Source organism: Leucoraja erinacea, chromosome 18, assembly GCF_028641065.1.
Source record: "Leucoraja erinacea ecotype New England chromosome 18, Leri_hhj_1, whole genome shotgun sequence".
In the NCBI taxonomy this organism is placed as follows: domain Eukaryota; kingdom Metazoa; phylum Chordata; class Chondrichthyes; order Rajiformes; family Rajidae; genus Leucoraja; species Leucoraja erinaceus.
In genome coordinates this window covers 1496035-1510856 of record NC_073394.1, presented here as the reverse complement: position 1 = coordinate 1510856, position 14822 = coordinate 1496035, and the positions used below count along the sequence as shown (strand labels likewise).

Here is a 14822-nt window from a genome sequence, read left to right as displayed (position 1 = left end):
GCCCAAAGATCCTACAGGCTCAGGTTGCTAAAATGGGCGTGGAAAAATGCCCATGATCCCCCTCCATCAAAGATCCTATAGCTTTGCTATAAGATCTTTGCCCTCCATAGCGTACTACACGTCAGTCCATTGCATTTAGCAGGAGTAGCCTATCTTGCTCTGCTATAGGATGTTCGGTTCTGCCTACACTACAACAGTAGCTGCAGCAGGCTGTCCCGCGGAGGGTAGGCCGCAGTGGTTGTCATGGAGACGGCGGGCAGCGCGGGGCAGCGCGGGTAACGGCCGGCATGGGGGCGGCCATGTTGGCCAAAGATTATAGAGGAGCTCATCTAGTGTATTTGATGTTGGCGGCGGCGGCGGCGGCGGCGGTGAGAGAGAGGGATAGAGGGAGCGGGGAGAGGGAGGGATAGAGGATAGAGGTAGCGGGGGGAGGGAGGGATAGAGGTAGCGGGGGAGGGAGGGAGGATGAGGGGAGGGTGGGGAGGGGGGAGAGGAGATGGGGGGGAGGTTTGAGGCGACTCGGGTACCGGGAGAGGGGATGTGGAGAGGGAGAGGAGGCTGAGGTACTGGGGATGGTGTAGGGAGAGTGAGGGGGGAGAGTGGAGTGTTGAGGGGGGCGAGGAGATAGGGTGGGGATCGTGGAGAGGGGCTGAGGTACCGGGGTGGGACAGAGAGGTGTGGATGGGCCAGAGGAGTGGGGAGGCTGGAGGGGGCGGAGGTACTGGTGGTGGTGAGAGGGGAGTGGAGTGATGAGGATGGGGGCAGGGTGATAGAGCGGGGAGTTCAAGTTCAAGTGAGTTTATTGTCATGTGCCCCTGATAGGACAATGAAATTCTTGCTTTGCTTCAGCACACAGAACATAGTAGGTATTTACTACATTGCGGGTGATGGGGAGGGAATGGCAGCAGAAAGGCTCTAGGTTAGGTTACATTCGGAATATTGTGAGCAATTTTGAGCACCACATCTGAGGAAGGTAGATAAAAAATGCTGGAGAAACTCAGCGGGTGAGGCAGCATCTATGGAGCGAAGGAATAGGCGACGTTTCGGGTCGAGACCCTTCTTCTATCTGAGGAAAAATGTGCTGGTTCTGGAGATTGTCCAGAAGAGGTTTACAAGAATGATCCCAGGAATGAGTGGGTGAACCTATGATGAGCGTTTGTCGGCACTGGGCCTGTACTCGCTGGAGTTTACAAGAATGAGAGGGGACCTCATTGAAATGTACAGAATAGTGAAAGGCTTGGATAGAGTGGATGTGGAGAGGATGTTTTCCATTAGTGGGAGAGTTTAGGGCCAGTCGGGTTCAGAATTAAAGGACGTTCCTTTAGGAAGGAGATGAGGAATTTCTTCAGTCAGAGGGTGGTGAATCTGTGGAATTATTTGCCACAGAAGGCAGTGGAGGCCAAGTCAATGGATATTTTTAAGGCAGGGGTAGATAGATTCTTGATTAGTATGGGTGTCAGAGGTTATGGGGAGAAGGCAAGAGAATGGAGTATGGGAGAGATAGATCAGCCATGATTGGATGGCGGAGTAGACTTGATGGGTCGAATGGCCTAATTCTGCTCGTTTCACTTATGACCGGGAGAGGGGAGAGTAGGAGCGGGAGGGTTGTGGATGGGAAGGACAATGGAGAGGTGAGGAGGATGGAGGATTGGAGAAGATGGAAGGGGAGGAGGAGTGGAGAGTGTCGAAGGAGGGGATGGAAGAGGAGGAGGTGTAAACCAGGAGGGAGGCATATCGGAGGGAGCGGGGAAGCGGGATAAAAGAGGTATGGGGACTCAGGATGGGAATTGAGTGTATGATGGGGGGGGATAGGCTGGAGGAATGGGGGTGCATTGGAGTGGGGAGAACAAAACAATTGAGGAACTGGGAGAATACTGCCACCACATATGTAGTGCATAGAGCACAGGACTTCCCTAGTCCCACCCTGCTACTCCCCCAGCCTTTGCTATTTTCTGTCGATCCTTTCAACAAGATTTTCTGACTAAGCGCATCTTCTCCACCCTTTCCCTTTCAGTATTCATGTCATTACTCTTCATATCTTCCTTTTACCAGATATTTGCCAAATGCAGTTTGTATTCATGATTTGTGAAATTATTTTGTAGTGATCTCTGTTAAAACGATATCAATTTTGAAGCTCTGATCTTCCGATATTTTGTTGTGAACAGAAACGTTTCTGTGAAGAATGTCTTCGCGATCCTTTGACAAAATAAACGTGGAAACAAATTCACAATCAGATCTGTTTGAACAGAATAATAAGTTGGAAAATGACGCTGAGCTGAGGAGTTGTGAATTATCCTCTTCCTCCGGTTCCACTTCTTCCCTGCTGTCTCCCATTTACCATGAAAGTTATGAAAGTGAAGATGAGGAGAATGAGTCACTGAACAAACAGGCCGACAGACTTCAAAGGGGAAAATCAGAATCCACTCCAAGGAGAAGGGAAGATAGTTTCTTAAAAGGTCAAGTGGTTTCCACTCCAAGTGGAAAAAAACAATCCAGGTATATGTGTGGCCTCTACAGATAAATTGTTCTCTTCTCTGTCAGATTAGTTTTCTTCCATCATTAGTTGAAGGGACACTCAGTATTGTGATTATTTTCTCTGGTTCTTTCTGAGCTTCCCTCCTCCTCCTCCTCCTCCTCCATTACAACTATGACTGGATTTCCATTGTTCTCACCTTCTGCCCCATTCCTTTCCATCTGTCCCTTTCTTTACCATCTGTTCTGCCACTCGCTGAATATATCTGTTTACCTGTGTCGGAAGGAACTGCAGATGCTGGTTTAAACCAAAGACAGACACAAAATGCTGGAGTAACTCAGCGGGGCAGGCAGCATCTCTGGAAAAATGAATGGGTGATGTATCGGGTTGAGCCCCTTCGATTTTCAACCCGAAACGTCACCCATCCCTTCTCTCCGGAGATGCTGCCTATCCCGCTGAGTTACTCCAGCGTTTTGTGTCTATGTCTGTTTACCTGCTGCTTTTGCCAACTATATTATGTCTACAAAACAAAATAAGCCTTCTTACCCAGTTTTAATCCCAAGTTCAATGTGCAACAACTCTAATTTCAGCTGAATCTATTTGAAAACGTCTCCTGCACAAACACAGCAAGTTCAATCTCTGCTCATTGCCCATTCGTTTCAGCAATATATGTCTTGCATCCATACACTTTAATAAAGAACTTTTGCTACCCTTTATTGCATTTGCTGCTCATTGTAATCCCTTCACTGTTCAGCAGACAATGTGGGAGATAAGTAATAGAATGCACCATTTTGTTCTTACCTGTAGCTCAAACGTTGCCAATGGATCATCCTCTTGTTCTTATTTTTAGACCTTTGAATGGGGCGTTTTATTATTCTTATTTATTTTCAAGAACAATGACTGGTATCATCAAAGACCATGGATGATGAAGGATGGGAGCTGCTTGTGTCTGAGGTTAGGGAGTTTGGTTTGAAGAACTGGATATAGGATGACTTATTTGCCAATAATAATTCTGGGCGGAGGATAGTCTGTATTCTGTCCATTCCGTTGGTCAGACTGGTAGACACACTAGCCAGCTTTCAACACTCAGGCCTCTTCCACCATTTCTCCTCAATCACACACACTCATCCCTTTTCATACTTTTTTTGTGGCCTTTGTTTTGCAATCCACCACTGAAATAGCTTTTGTTTTAAAACCTCTGTTTTCACAGGTTGCAAGTTGTTAATGATATTTCATTGGAGCAATTTTCTTTTTTATGTGATTGCATTATAATGCATGTACCTGTATTGTGTTTTCATTTTCATACCTGAAGAAATGTTTAATTTATTTTCTGATCTGTGTGATTTAGCTGGTGAATGGTTCTGTCATATAATAAAGTTGTTATTTTTAAAAATGATGCTAATTTGCCAGAATCTCTTGTTCTATATTGCTCCATTAATGATGAAATAATTTACTCTGAACCCAGTGTCACATTCTGAAAGCTTTATATTTATTATTAGAAACCTGTTGATTAAAGTTGCACCGATTTGTGACTCTATCGTAGATTGTTGACACAGTATCTTTCATATTAGAAGCAAAGTTATCGACAATAGGTGCAGGAGCAGGCCATTTGGCCCTTCGAGCCAGTACCGCCATTTAATGTGATTATGGCTGATCATCCCCAATCAGTACCCCGTTCTTGCCTTCTCCCCATATCCCCTGACTCTGCTATTTTTAAGAGCACTATCTAGCTCTCTCTTGAAAGCATCCAGAGAACCTGCCTCCACCGCCCTCTGAGGCAGAGAATTCCACAGACTCACCACTCTCTGTGAGAAAAAGTGTTTCCTCGTCTCCGTTCTAAATGGCTCACTCCTTATTCTTAAACTGTGGCCCCTGGTTCTGGACTCCCCCAACATCGGGAACATATTTCCTGCCTCAAGTGTGTCCAAGCCCTTAACAATCTGATATGTTTCAATGAGATACCCTCTCAACCTTCTAAACTCCAGAATGTACAAGCCCAGCTGCTTCATTCTCTCAGCATGTGACAGTCCCGCCATCCCGGGAATTAACCTTGTAAACCTACGCTGCACTCTCTCAATAGCAAGAATGTCCTCAAATTAGGGGACCAAAACTGCACACAATATTCCAGGTGTGGTCTCACTCGGGCTCTGTACAACTGCAGAAGGCCCTCTTTGCTCCTATATTCAATTCCTCTTGTTATAAAGGCCAACATGCCAGAGAGCTATGATAGAGAAGGCCTATTGAGACACACTTTTACTTAAGCCATACTTGTAAGGCAAGGGCAGCACGGTGGCCTTACAGCACCAGAGACCCATGTTTAATCCAGACCACAGGTGCTGTCTGTACGGGGTTGCACGTTCTCCCCATGACCGCGTGGATTTCCTCCGGGTTTCATCTCACACTCCAAAGACGTACAGGTTTGTAGTGTCTAATGTGTAAAGTAAGTGGATTTCAAATCAAGTCTGGAAAATGCTAAATGCCAATTTTGAATCCATGTAGAAAGACCATCCACTTGAAGAGAGATGCGTCATCCAAGGGATGTGATTTGGAGCTTTCCAAAAGTTCCACGACTTCTCTGCTCTCGCCTATTTACCATGACAGCTATGAAAGTGAGGAGGGTGAGAGCGAGGCTTCCCAGACGCCTGCCAGCAGCATTTCAAATGGAGAAATTGCATCCACTGCAAATAAAACCCTGACTAAAAAGTTGGCAATATTAACTCCAGTCAGATCAAAAACTCCAAGGTACATATTCCATCATGTATTTGTTACATACATTACAGTTTAAGTTTTCAACTTTGCATCTTTTTAACATCATTGAATAATTAAGGTTGAACTAAAAATGCAAATTAAAATATTTGATTGTGTCATTAAGTACAGGCCCTTTGAAATACTAATTGATTATCTGATTAAAGTAGCTACTAGGAGCATTTAAATAAGGTAGCTTGGTGCACCCCACGTGGGCATCAAGACTGATCCTGCATTTCCCTTTGAAGAGGTACTCTAGTTGTAAAATGTGATCTTTTAATTACATAGTTAGGAAATAAATCATGCAGTGTGACCACTAGTCACGATATAAACTTGTTTTACATACTTCTATCAGCATCAAATACTGTTCAACAGCTTGCGTGTACATCCCTGAATACTGTTTCTGTAGGTAGATGACGCTCATGAATTTTAAAGATTTTTATTAAAATAAATGAATACAAAATTAAAAATGGCAACACTTTGCAAATTCAATGTAAAACCAGTTTCAGTGGTAGCCTTTGGTTTTCCTACACATTTTGCTTGCAAGCTCGTGCAGATTTTGCTGGTTTGCAGCATGCAATTGTCACCCAGAGTCACCAAACTCTTGCTTGCGTGAATCGACAGGCAGCATCTCTGGATAGAAGGAATGGGTGACATGTCAGGCGAGGCACTTCTTCACACTCGACCCGAAACGTCACCCATTCCCTTCTACCCAGAGATGCTGCCTGTCCCGCTGAGTTACAAATTCAGCATTTTGCGTCTATCTTCGGCGTAAACTAGTATCTGCAGTTCCTTCCTAAGCGTCCTGCTTTCGTGGTCAGTATACAGAAGGTTCATCATAGTGGAGTACAAGACTCTATCGCAGTGCGCAATGAAGTAGCCTCTTCTCCAGAACATTCAACATTTAAACAACCAGCATTTAGAGACGTTAGGAAATTGCAATGAAAATGTAATTTAAAAACCTGCCACCCCCTTGGCATTCTTCTGCTCTGCCCTACAAACCATATTGCAATACCTTTGAGAATTCTGTACGAGATCTAATCCGGCACAGAATCTAAATATCAATTACCGATCCACTCCCGGCATAAATAAATATTTCCATGGGTGTCACAGCTCATACTGTCCACACTGCCGCCAGTTTAGCGTGGAATTTCTACATTGGATTATACTTGCTAAACTACTAAACTACTTTCCATTGCTTGCATTTCCTCTCATGGTTTAACTTTAAGGCTGCGAGAGAGGTTTCTCAGATAATTATGTGTGAACTGGGCTCTTGTGAGCCTGACAGGCCTGAGCTCGAGCCAGCTAGTGGAACTGTTTTGCAGCCAAGATGTTTATCTACAGGTCTGTTAATGGTAGTTAGAGCAGAAGTCCTCTCAAATTTATGAATTATCTTTGAGTGAACGTAGATGTACATCAGTGTTTGTTGTTTATTAATTTGGCTCCTGCATTGTTTCTGTGTTCGTTCACTAAAGTCTTTAGCAAACAATATAATGGCGGAAATTTGAGATAAAGTAATACTTTGTTCTAAAGACCTAGAACTTCTGCAAGAAAGACAAAACTAAGTGAGGAGCAGCAACATTTAAAGGAAGTTGAGCTTACTGCATGGGAGGAGTGGCTGATCAAGAAAGCTAAGGAAGAACGTGTTGAATTGCAAAAGAAATCTGAGCAGGCAAGTGTTTCAATTATATGTTAGAGTCAGTACTTTTAAAAGTCGAATCACTTTTAATAAATTTAGAGTAAATCGTATTGCCATCTTATTGTTCTTAGCTTTCAGTTTAGTTGCATAAAATTACGTAACATTTGGAGAGGAATTTTTGAAATTCTCTCAAAAACATTAAAAACAAAACTGGACCCCGACACGGAACTGATTATTCTAGGAACGTCAGAAGCCTGCTCTGAGCTATCAATATTTCAAAGACGTTTCCTCAATTATGGTCTGATAACGGCAAAAAAACTAACACTCAAATTTTGGAAACATACATCTACCCCTACTCTCAAAATGTGGATTACAAACATGTCTGAGATGCTACATCTTGAAAATATGAGACTTGGCTTAGCAGAAAAACCAGAGCATTTTTTGAAGACATGGACACCATTCATTGATTTATTACAAGGATAGTTTGGTGCAACACAATTTTGGAATTAAATCTAATTACGGGTTGGGTGATGGGTGGGGAGGGATACGAAGCAGGTATATCATCACCTTTTGTTTTTCTTTCTGTTTTTGTCTTTTTAATTTCGAACGTCTTTCTTATTTCTTTTACTTACACTTTGGCTACACCAATTTGGTAGTCTAGGGGTTCTATTCTTGCACATTCCACTTTTTTCTCTCTCTTGCATTTTCTCTCTTTTCTCATCTTTAGCTAAAAATTAAAATTGAAGCTGTACAATAACTGTATTATGACATATGCCGTTGCTTATATTTTTGTACACTGCTTCTAATAAATGTTAAAAAAAATATATTAAAATAGTTTAGTACTCAAAAATCTAAAGTTTACGGATAAAAGATATTTGAAAACTGCTGAAAATAATGTAAATTCTTTGTTAGATTGATAGACTACAATGAAATGACAACCACATGTTTGTTTTGGACAACTATTGTTTGTAAGATTGTAACCCCACAAGTAAATATAGAGTAAGGGATAATTTTTATTTGGCCATGCTTTGTTCTGGCCTATTCCTACCACCAGTTCCCTCCCATCTACTTTCAGTCTGAAGAAAGGTCTCGACCCAAAATATCACTCATCCTTTTTCGCCAGAGATGCTGCCTGACCCGCTGAGTTACTCCAGCACTTTGTGTGTATCTTTGTTATAAACCAGTACCTGCAGTTTGTTTCTACACGTAATGCATGTCCAGCTTTTCTTCAGTTAAAGTTTATCTCTAAGAAATATTTTACAGGAGATGGTATTGAAACAAGTAAAATTAAAAGAACATGAGGAGTTCGAAAAGAAAAAAATTCGTGCAGAAGAAGAGCATAAACGTTGGGTGCAGAGGAAAAATAAAAAGGCAAGTGATACAAATTAGCTTTTATTTGAAACTGTTTCTAAGAGTTCACTCGTTTGAACTTCCTGGGCTGAAGTGGAGGTAAAACTCCAGACTGATGTTCACTCTGTTGGTGTATCCTGCAAGTCCAAATAATGGGAGGTTGAGGAACAGATGTAGGAATCAGAGAAGTGTGAAAATAATTGTGTAATAGTGGGAAGGGATACCTCCCCAATATCAGCTGAGATCATCTCAGGGTGAAAGGTTTAGAGCGGCAGAATTTTCAAATAAAAATCTAAAGTGAACCCTGCAGAGCTTGTTGAGCCAGTGTGTGGACAGTTGTACCAGACATGTAGAGTGCTGGACCCAATCATTGGGAGCAGAGCTGGAAAGTGATAAGTAGTGACTGTAACTCTCTTATGTTTTCAGGTTGCTATGGATAAGGACAAAAATAGATGGAAACGTAAGGTCCTGAAGTGGGAGAGAGGTGATTTTAATATGAGGAGACAACACCTTTGTAAAAATGTAGAGAGCACCGACTTGTATGCAGCCTACATCCACCCACTAGGGGATTCACTTAATGGTGAAACAAATCTTCCTCAAATCTCCTTCAAAATGTCCTACCTTTGGATAGAAAAGGTTCAGAGGGACTTGGGCCAAACGTGGGCAAGTGGAACTAGTGTTGAAGGGGCATCTCAGTCAGCATGGGCAAGTTGGGCCAAAGGGTCTGTTTCTGTGTTGTGTGCCGTACTATGACCCTGAAGCTTGACCCTCTCCTTATGGACACATCTGCCAATTGGAATGGCTTCACACAGTTTCCACTTTTCATCATTTTATATATATCAGGTCCTCTCCTTAATCGTCTCTCAAAGGTTTGGAGTGTTGTTGAAACAAAGGATCAAGTTGTCGACAAAAGGAAGCAGGGTGGAATACATGCTCTCATCTACATCAATGGTGTTGAAGTGGAAATGGTGAAGGGTTCCTGGGCGTACACAGTGAACTGAAGCCAAGCATCCAGCTCAGTGTGTTGCGTGACTTGACCTCACAGAACAGCTAGGTTGGGGGGAATTGCCAGGAATAACCAAATTAAATAAAAATAAATTATCTCGATGCACATTGTTGTAACGGTATTGGAAGAGCTAGACCAGGAGCACTAAGTTCTGGACCAAACCCTTCCGTGTTAATAAGATTAAGCAGAAGGGTCTCGACCCGAAAAGTCACCTATTCCTTCTCTCCAGAAATGCTGCCTGTCCCGCAGAGTTACTCCAGTATTCTGTGTCTTTCTTCGCTGTAAACCAGCATCTGCAGTTCCTTCTACACCTTCAGTATTAATGCTGGAATGTTGTAAAGAGCCATGGTGGGGAATTGAATCGGCTCTGGACTGCAAGTCTAGAATTTCTGCAAACAAAAATATTTTCTCAGTTGATGTTTAAAGCCGCTGCACTGAAGAAAAACGTGCGATGCAACATTTAAAATTGTTTTGTAGGTTTATAGAACTGAAGGTTCTGTATGAATCTAATATTGGTGCAGAATCTGTTGCAATCATATCTTGCCAATGTCTATGATAAGGCCATTGCTCTGATTTACAACAGAAATGAATATAGTGCCCAAGATCTTGATTTTAGTCGGTGCGAGAGTGGGAGAGTAGATGGTTTAAGGTGACACGAGGAGGTGGCATTAGCACATTGATCTGTTCTAAGGAGCTGCTGGAACAAGGTAAAGATGTGTATGAATCTAAACACCTGCTTATTGTGAGCAATTTTTGACTAGTATAGGAAAAGTTGGTAAAAGAAGAAAAACTTCACAAGGAGCGGGAGGAAAAAAATGTCAAGGAGCAAGAAAGAGAATGTGCTGCAGACAAAGCCAGGCAAAGATTTCAGGAATGGCTGAAGAAAAAGGAGCTTCAGAAAATGAGGATGAAGAAAATTGAAAAGGTAGAATAACTAATCCTGTTACTTCTCAGAAATGTGTTCTGATACTGTTGACAGGCATCAGATTAAGCTGTAACTGCCAAGCTAATAACTCCGAGTGCAATTTCCTTTTTTTTAAACCCGACAACTGTATATTAACGGTTGCGTCTTTTCTGCATCATTAAATAAAGCTTTCTGGATAAAGTTAATCTTACTGAGGTCAGTGGAAATACTGATTCTGAATTATATGTTACTCAACTGTAGTGTTGAACTATTTCATTGAAGCCTTAAATTAAATGGCAATACATTCTTCCTGTACTTTGAACACACTTCACTTTGGAGAATGTGTAGGAAAGAACTGCAGATGCTGGTTTAAATCAAAGGTAGACACAACATATTGGAGATTGAAGAAGGGTCTTGACCCGAAACGCCACCCATTCCTTCTCTCCAGAGATGCTGCCTGTCCCACTGAGTTACTCCAGCATTTTGTGTCTATCTTCACTTAGGAGAATATTCGCCTGGCATGGCGATATTATTTGGATCAGTAAGCAGTAATTCTGCAATATTGTAAATAATATTAATTTTATATGTTCAGGATGCTGATGAGAAAAAAATGGTGGAAACACAGGAGAGGAAAGAGAAGGCAGAGAAGGTTTTCCGCGAGTGGGTAGAAAAGGTGAAAACGAGACCACGGACTGCCCCAAGCAGCTTCGGATACGCTAATGGTAAACTCACAGGTCAGTACCAATCTTAAAATAAATACAGAACTAAATGTTACTACAATGTTCCTCAGTTGAAGCTGTATGTTGCCACAATGGAATTCGGATAAACAACATGTTACGTACTTTTAACATTGAAGCAGGAGAAAATCATGTTGGTCCTAGAATTTGTTTTTCTGAAAGCATACACCCTGCAAAGTTCAATTCTGGAAGAATATTGTAAATTAAGTTTGGCCTCTGGAGTATGTTACAAATATGTTGAAAGGCTGAGATAGCATGCTAAAACAGTGTACTTAATAACTCTTGAACAGTTTGACCTTGAAGTACTTTACTGTCTTGCGATACATTCCCATGCCTATTATTTGCAAATCAAATCCAAATAAAGAAGCTTCCTTTTTTTTGTGCGTTCATACTCATGAGAGTTCCATAGGTTGCAGCAATAGACAGTTGGTTCCCACTCAGGCTGGAAATAAAGATACAGAGTGCTGGAGTAACTCAGCGGGTTAGGCAGCATCTCTGGAGAACATAAATAGGTGATGTTTTCATTCAAAACCCTTCTTCAGACTGATTGTGGTGGTATGGGGTGGGGAAGCTGGAAGAGACCTCTTTTTCCCCCCCACCCCCTGCCCTCACCGCCACTATCAGTCTGAATAAGGGTTTCAACTGAAAACATCACCTATATATGTTCTCCAGAGGCTGCCTGACCCACTGAGTTACTCCAGTACTTTGTGTCCTTATTTGTAAACCAGTAATTGCAGTTTCTTGTGTCTCCATTTCAGGCTGGAAATAAAATTGGTTGTAATATCATTTGTACGTGCAAGTGGATTCCATAACTCCTACATACTATACATGTATTTTAGTGTGACTTTCCATGTCGTAAAGCAGAATGGTAGATGAAAATAAAGTTTGAATAATTGCGTAGACAAAAGTGCTGGAGAAACTCAGCGGGTGCGGCAGCATCTATGGAGTGAAGGAAATAGGCAACGTTTTGGGCCGAAAAGGGTGTGAAGAAGTGTTTTGGCCCGAAACGTTGCCTATTGAATATTTGCCTGACTGGTGAAGTTTGTCTGCATATAAAGTTGCAAAGTAACTATATTTCGATGCAATTACTCATCTTTAAGATGACTGAAATAAGGTTGAACAAACTAAGGAATGTTCTACTTTAGATCCAATTTGTCTGAATTTGTGCAGTAACAAATCAGTAAAAAGATGACTTCACTGTTGTAAGTTGCTGTTAAATTCTACTACCACCTATAAACAGAATATCTGTAAGGCTGAAAGTATTTAACAGATTCTCACTAGAAGATTCCCTCCTCCCATTCTTTTTGCATTCCATTGCTTTTTGCTTCTCATGCATATCAGATATCAGAGAGCTGCCCAAAGATACCATTATATTTACTACAAGGATCCAGTGTTTGTCCTCTTTGTGTTTTGGTATCCTCCCCAGTTGATGACCTATCGGCAGCAGTTGTTTCCATCAGCAGTTTGCAGTTAGTTTTGTGTACTCATGACTGTTAGCTGTTGTGCTGTGTGTGTTGAGCTTGCCCCGTGCTTGCCCTCTGTGGCTGCTCGATGCTCTCAACCCGTCTTTGATTTATAAGCACAACAATCTCCAGTTTATGCGACTGAAACGTCTTCCAGCTTCCATGAATATTTTGTCAAGATACCCAGGTTTCTATGCTTAAAGAACGAACTACAGATGCTGGAAAATCAAAGGTAGGCAAAAATGCTGGAGAACTCAGCGGGTGAGGCAGCATCTATGGCGCGAAGGAAATAGGCAACGTTTCGGGTAGAGACCCAACTTGCCCGCTGAGTTTCTCCAGCATTTTTGTCTACCAGGTTCCTATGGTGCTAATATTCAAGTTTGTTTCCTTCCATTTTGGAGGATAGCCTATCTTTTTTTAAACATTGACTTGTTTCAAAGAAGTACTTTGAACATAGAACAGTACAGGAACAGGCCCTTCAGCCCACAATGTTTGTGCCTAACATGATGCCAAGACCATCACATCTACCTGTACATAATCCATATCCTTCCATTCCATGCATATCCATGTGTGTATCCACAAGTCTTATCAATGTGACAAATATATCTGCCTCCGCCATCACCCTCGGCTCAGCTTTCCCCACCCATCAAACTTGCCCCACACATCTCCTTTAAACTTTGCCCCTCTTACCTTAAAGCTATGCCCTCTAGTATTTGATAAGCGATTATGTTGGTCCTTAAAGTGGGTCTATGAATAACTTTATACTTGTACGAATAGTTTTCTGGAAATTGCTGATAATGAAGAATCTGATGTTTCATCCGATTTGGGCAACAATACACAATAAACGGCAGGAGAGACTTTTAGTTTCAGGTCCCCAGCTCCCTGCAGCAAAGGATGCAGAGTGTGACCTATAAAAGTGTATAAGAAGGTTTCCCGTGGTCGAGGGATTAAAAACAAGAGGGCACATGTTTCACGTTAGAGGAAGAAGTTTTAAAGGGGAAAGTTTTTCACACAGTGAGTGGTTGATATCTGAAACTCACTCCCAGAGAAGATTGAGACACTTAGACAGGAAGTTAAATAGGCAATGCATAGAAGAATAGAAACGTAATGGAGGCAAATTGGATCAGTCTGGATGGACAAAAATGTTGATGTGTTGGGCCAAAGGACCTGTTTCTGTCCTGTACAATTCTATACTCTCTTATCTCTTACTGGCTTTCACATAAGCACTGCTGCTGCTTTGCTGCTGGGGAGATTAAATATCCCACTGTTTCACATGGGGTTTTTTCGTGCTAAATGGAAGAGATGTTATCACGAGACAGTTCCTGCAGTGTATTAACTATATTGAATGCTGTCTTGAGCAATACAAAGCTTACGTTGATTTTGTAATTGATACAGGGTACTATGATGGATGTTCGTACCCAGCTCCGAGCTACTGTAATCCAATTCCATGGAAACCCATCCCTGCGCCGTGTTCAGAAGATAACATTAAAAAAACAACCCTGAAGGAGAAAGCAAAGCCAAAATCAACATCCCTGTACATCCCACATTCCAATGTTGCTTTCAGACCAAAGGACAATCTCCTTGTTGGCAATGGTTGGAGGAAAGCAAGATGACTTTTGTCCAGCACCTTCCATTATTTACATCTTTATCTTGTATTTATTTCCTCCTGGAATTAATATCAGAAGCACATTTTTTTCCAGATTTATATTTTAATTAAAAAATGGTTTTATATTCCTCTTTCATTAAGACCAGAGTTTGCTTTTGCTCTCTGAATACCTAGTGCCCATTAAACACTATGAGTGAATATAAAATATTGTTTTGTTTGTGTCTCTTTTAAGTATATTACTGTAATTACCCATATAAAGTTAACTTTTGGTACATTATCTTTAGGACGACTGAAATAAGGTTGAATAAACTAAGGAATGTTCTATTTTAAAATCCAATATTATGTATGAGATGGATCTTTAGTAATCTCACAGTCAAGAATTATTACTGGTTTACTGATTTATCATTATTATTGTCACGTGTACTGTGATTCAGTGATTTTTTTTGTTGATGTATTATCCAGTCAAATCTTATGCATGACTGCAAATCCTAGAAATTTAGTAAATTTATAAGTGATAGGAGCAGTAATCAGGCTATTCGGCCCATCAAGTCTATTCCGATATTCAAACATGGCTGACCTATCTCTCCCTGCTAACCCCATTCACCTGCCTTCTCCCCATAACCTCTGAATCCTGTACCAATCAAGAACCTGGCTATAGATACTATCTGTACGGAGTTTGCACGTTCTCCCATACTAATCAAGAATCTATCTATTGCTGCCGTAAAAATATCCATTGACTTGATCTCCCCAGCCGTCTGTGGCAATATACTCCACAGATTTATCACCAGAAAATCTATACTCAATACATGTGCGTATATGAAATGTTATTGCAGTACCATCACTTATGATAATTTAAATATTTTAAAGTTAATGGAAACGCATTGAAATATATCTGTGAG

The 14822-nt window shown here is 41.5% G+C and overlaps 1 protein-coding gene across 3 annotated transcripts; it reads left to right on the top strand.

Moving 5' to 3' along the window:
* The first annotated feature begins 201 nt into the window (after positions 1 to 201).
* Positions 202 to 14488, top strand: LOC129705556 (coiled-coil domain-containing protein 34-like). Of its 3 annotated transcripts, none has more exons than XM_055649136.1 (8): positions 202 to 224; positions 2166 to 2496; positions 4973 to 5215; positions 6752 to 6890; positions 8121 to 8228; positions 9980 to 10138; positions 10710 to 10851; positions 13713 to 14463. In XM_055649136.1, the coding sequence occupies exons 2-8, from the start codon at positions 2183 to 2185 to the stop codon at positions 13928 to 13930; spliced, it is 1323 nt and encodes a 440-aa protein (XP_055505111.1). In that variant the 5' UTR covers positions 202 to 224; positions 2166 to 2182; the 3' UTR covers positions 13931 to 14463. The 3 variants fall into 3 exon arrangements, with proteins under 3 accessions (XP_055505111.1, XP_055505110.1, XP_055505112.1); XM_055649135.1 differs by lacking the exon at positions 202 to 224 and adding an exon at positions 258 to 365 and having other exon boundaries at positions 13713 to 14462; XM_055649137.1 differs by lacking the exons at positions 202 to 224; positions 10710 to 10851 and adding an exon at positions 258 to 365 and having other exon boundaries at positions 13713 to 14488.
* Positions 14489 to 14822: the final 334 nt, after the last annotated feature.

Bases quoted from the DNA above. Each gene is read 5' to 3' on its own strand.
- LOC129705556 (XM_055649136.1), top strand. From the start codon at position 2,183: ATGTCTTCGCGATCCTTTGACAAAATAAACGTGGAAACAAATTCACAA. The intron at 5,216-6,751 runs GTACATATTCCA...TTTGTTCTAAAG, and splicing joins GTCAGATCAAAAACTCCAAG to ACCTAGAACTTCTGCAAGAA. The intron at 10,139-10,709 runs GTAGAATAACTA...TTATATGTTCAG, and splicing joins GGATGAAGAAAATTGAAAAG to GATGCTGATGAGAAAAAAAT.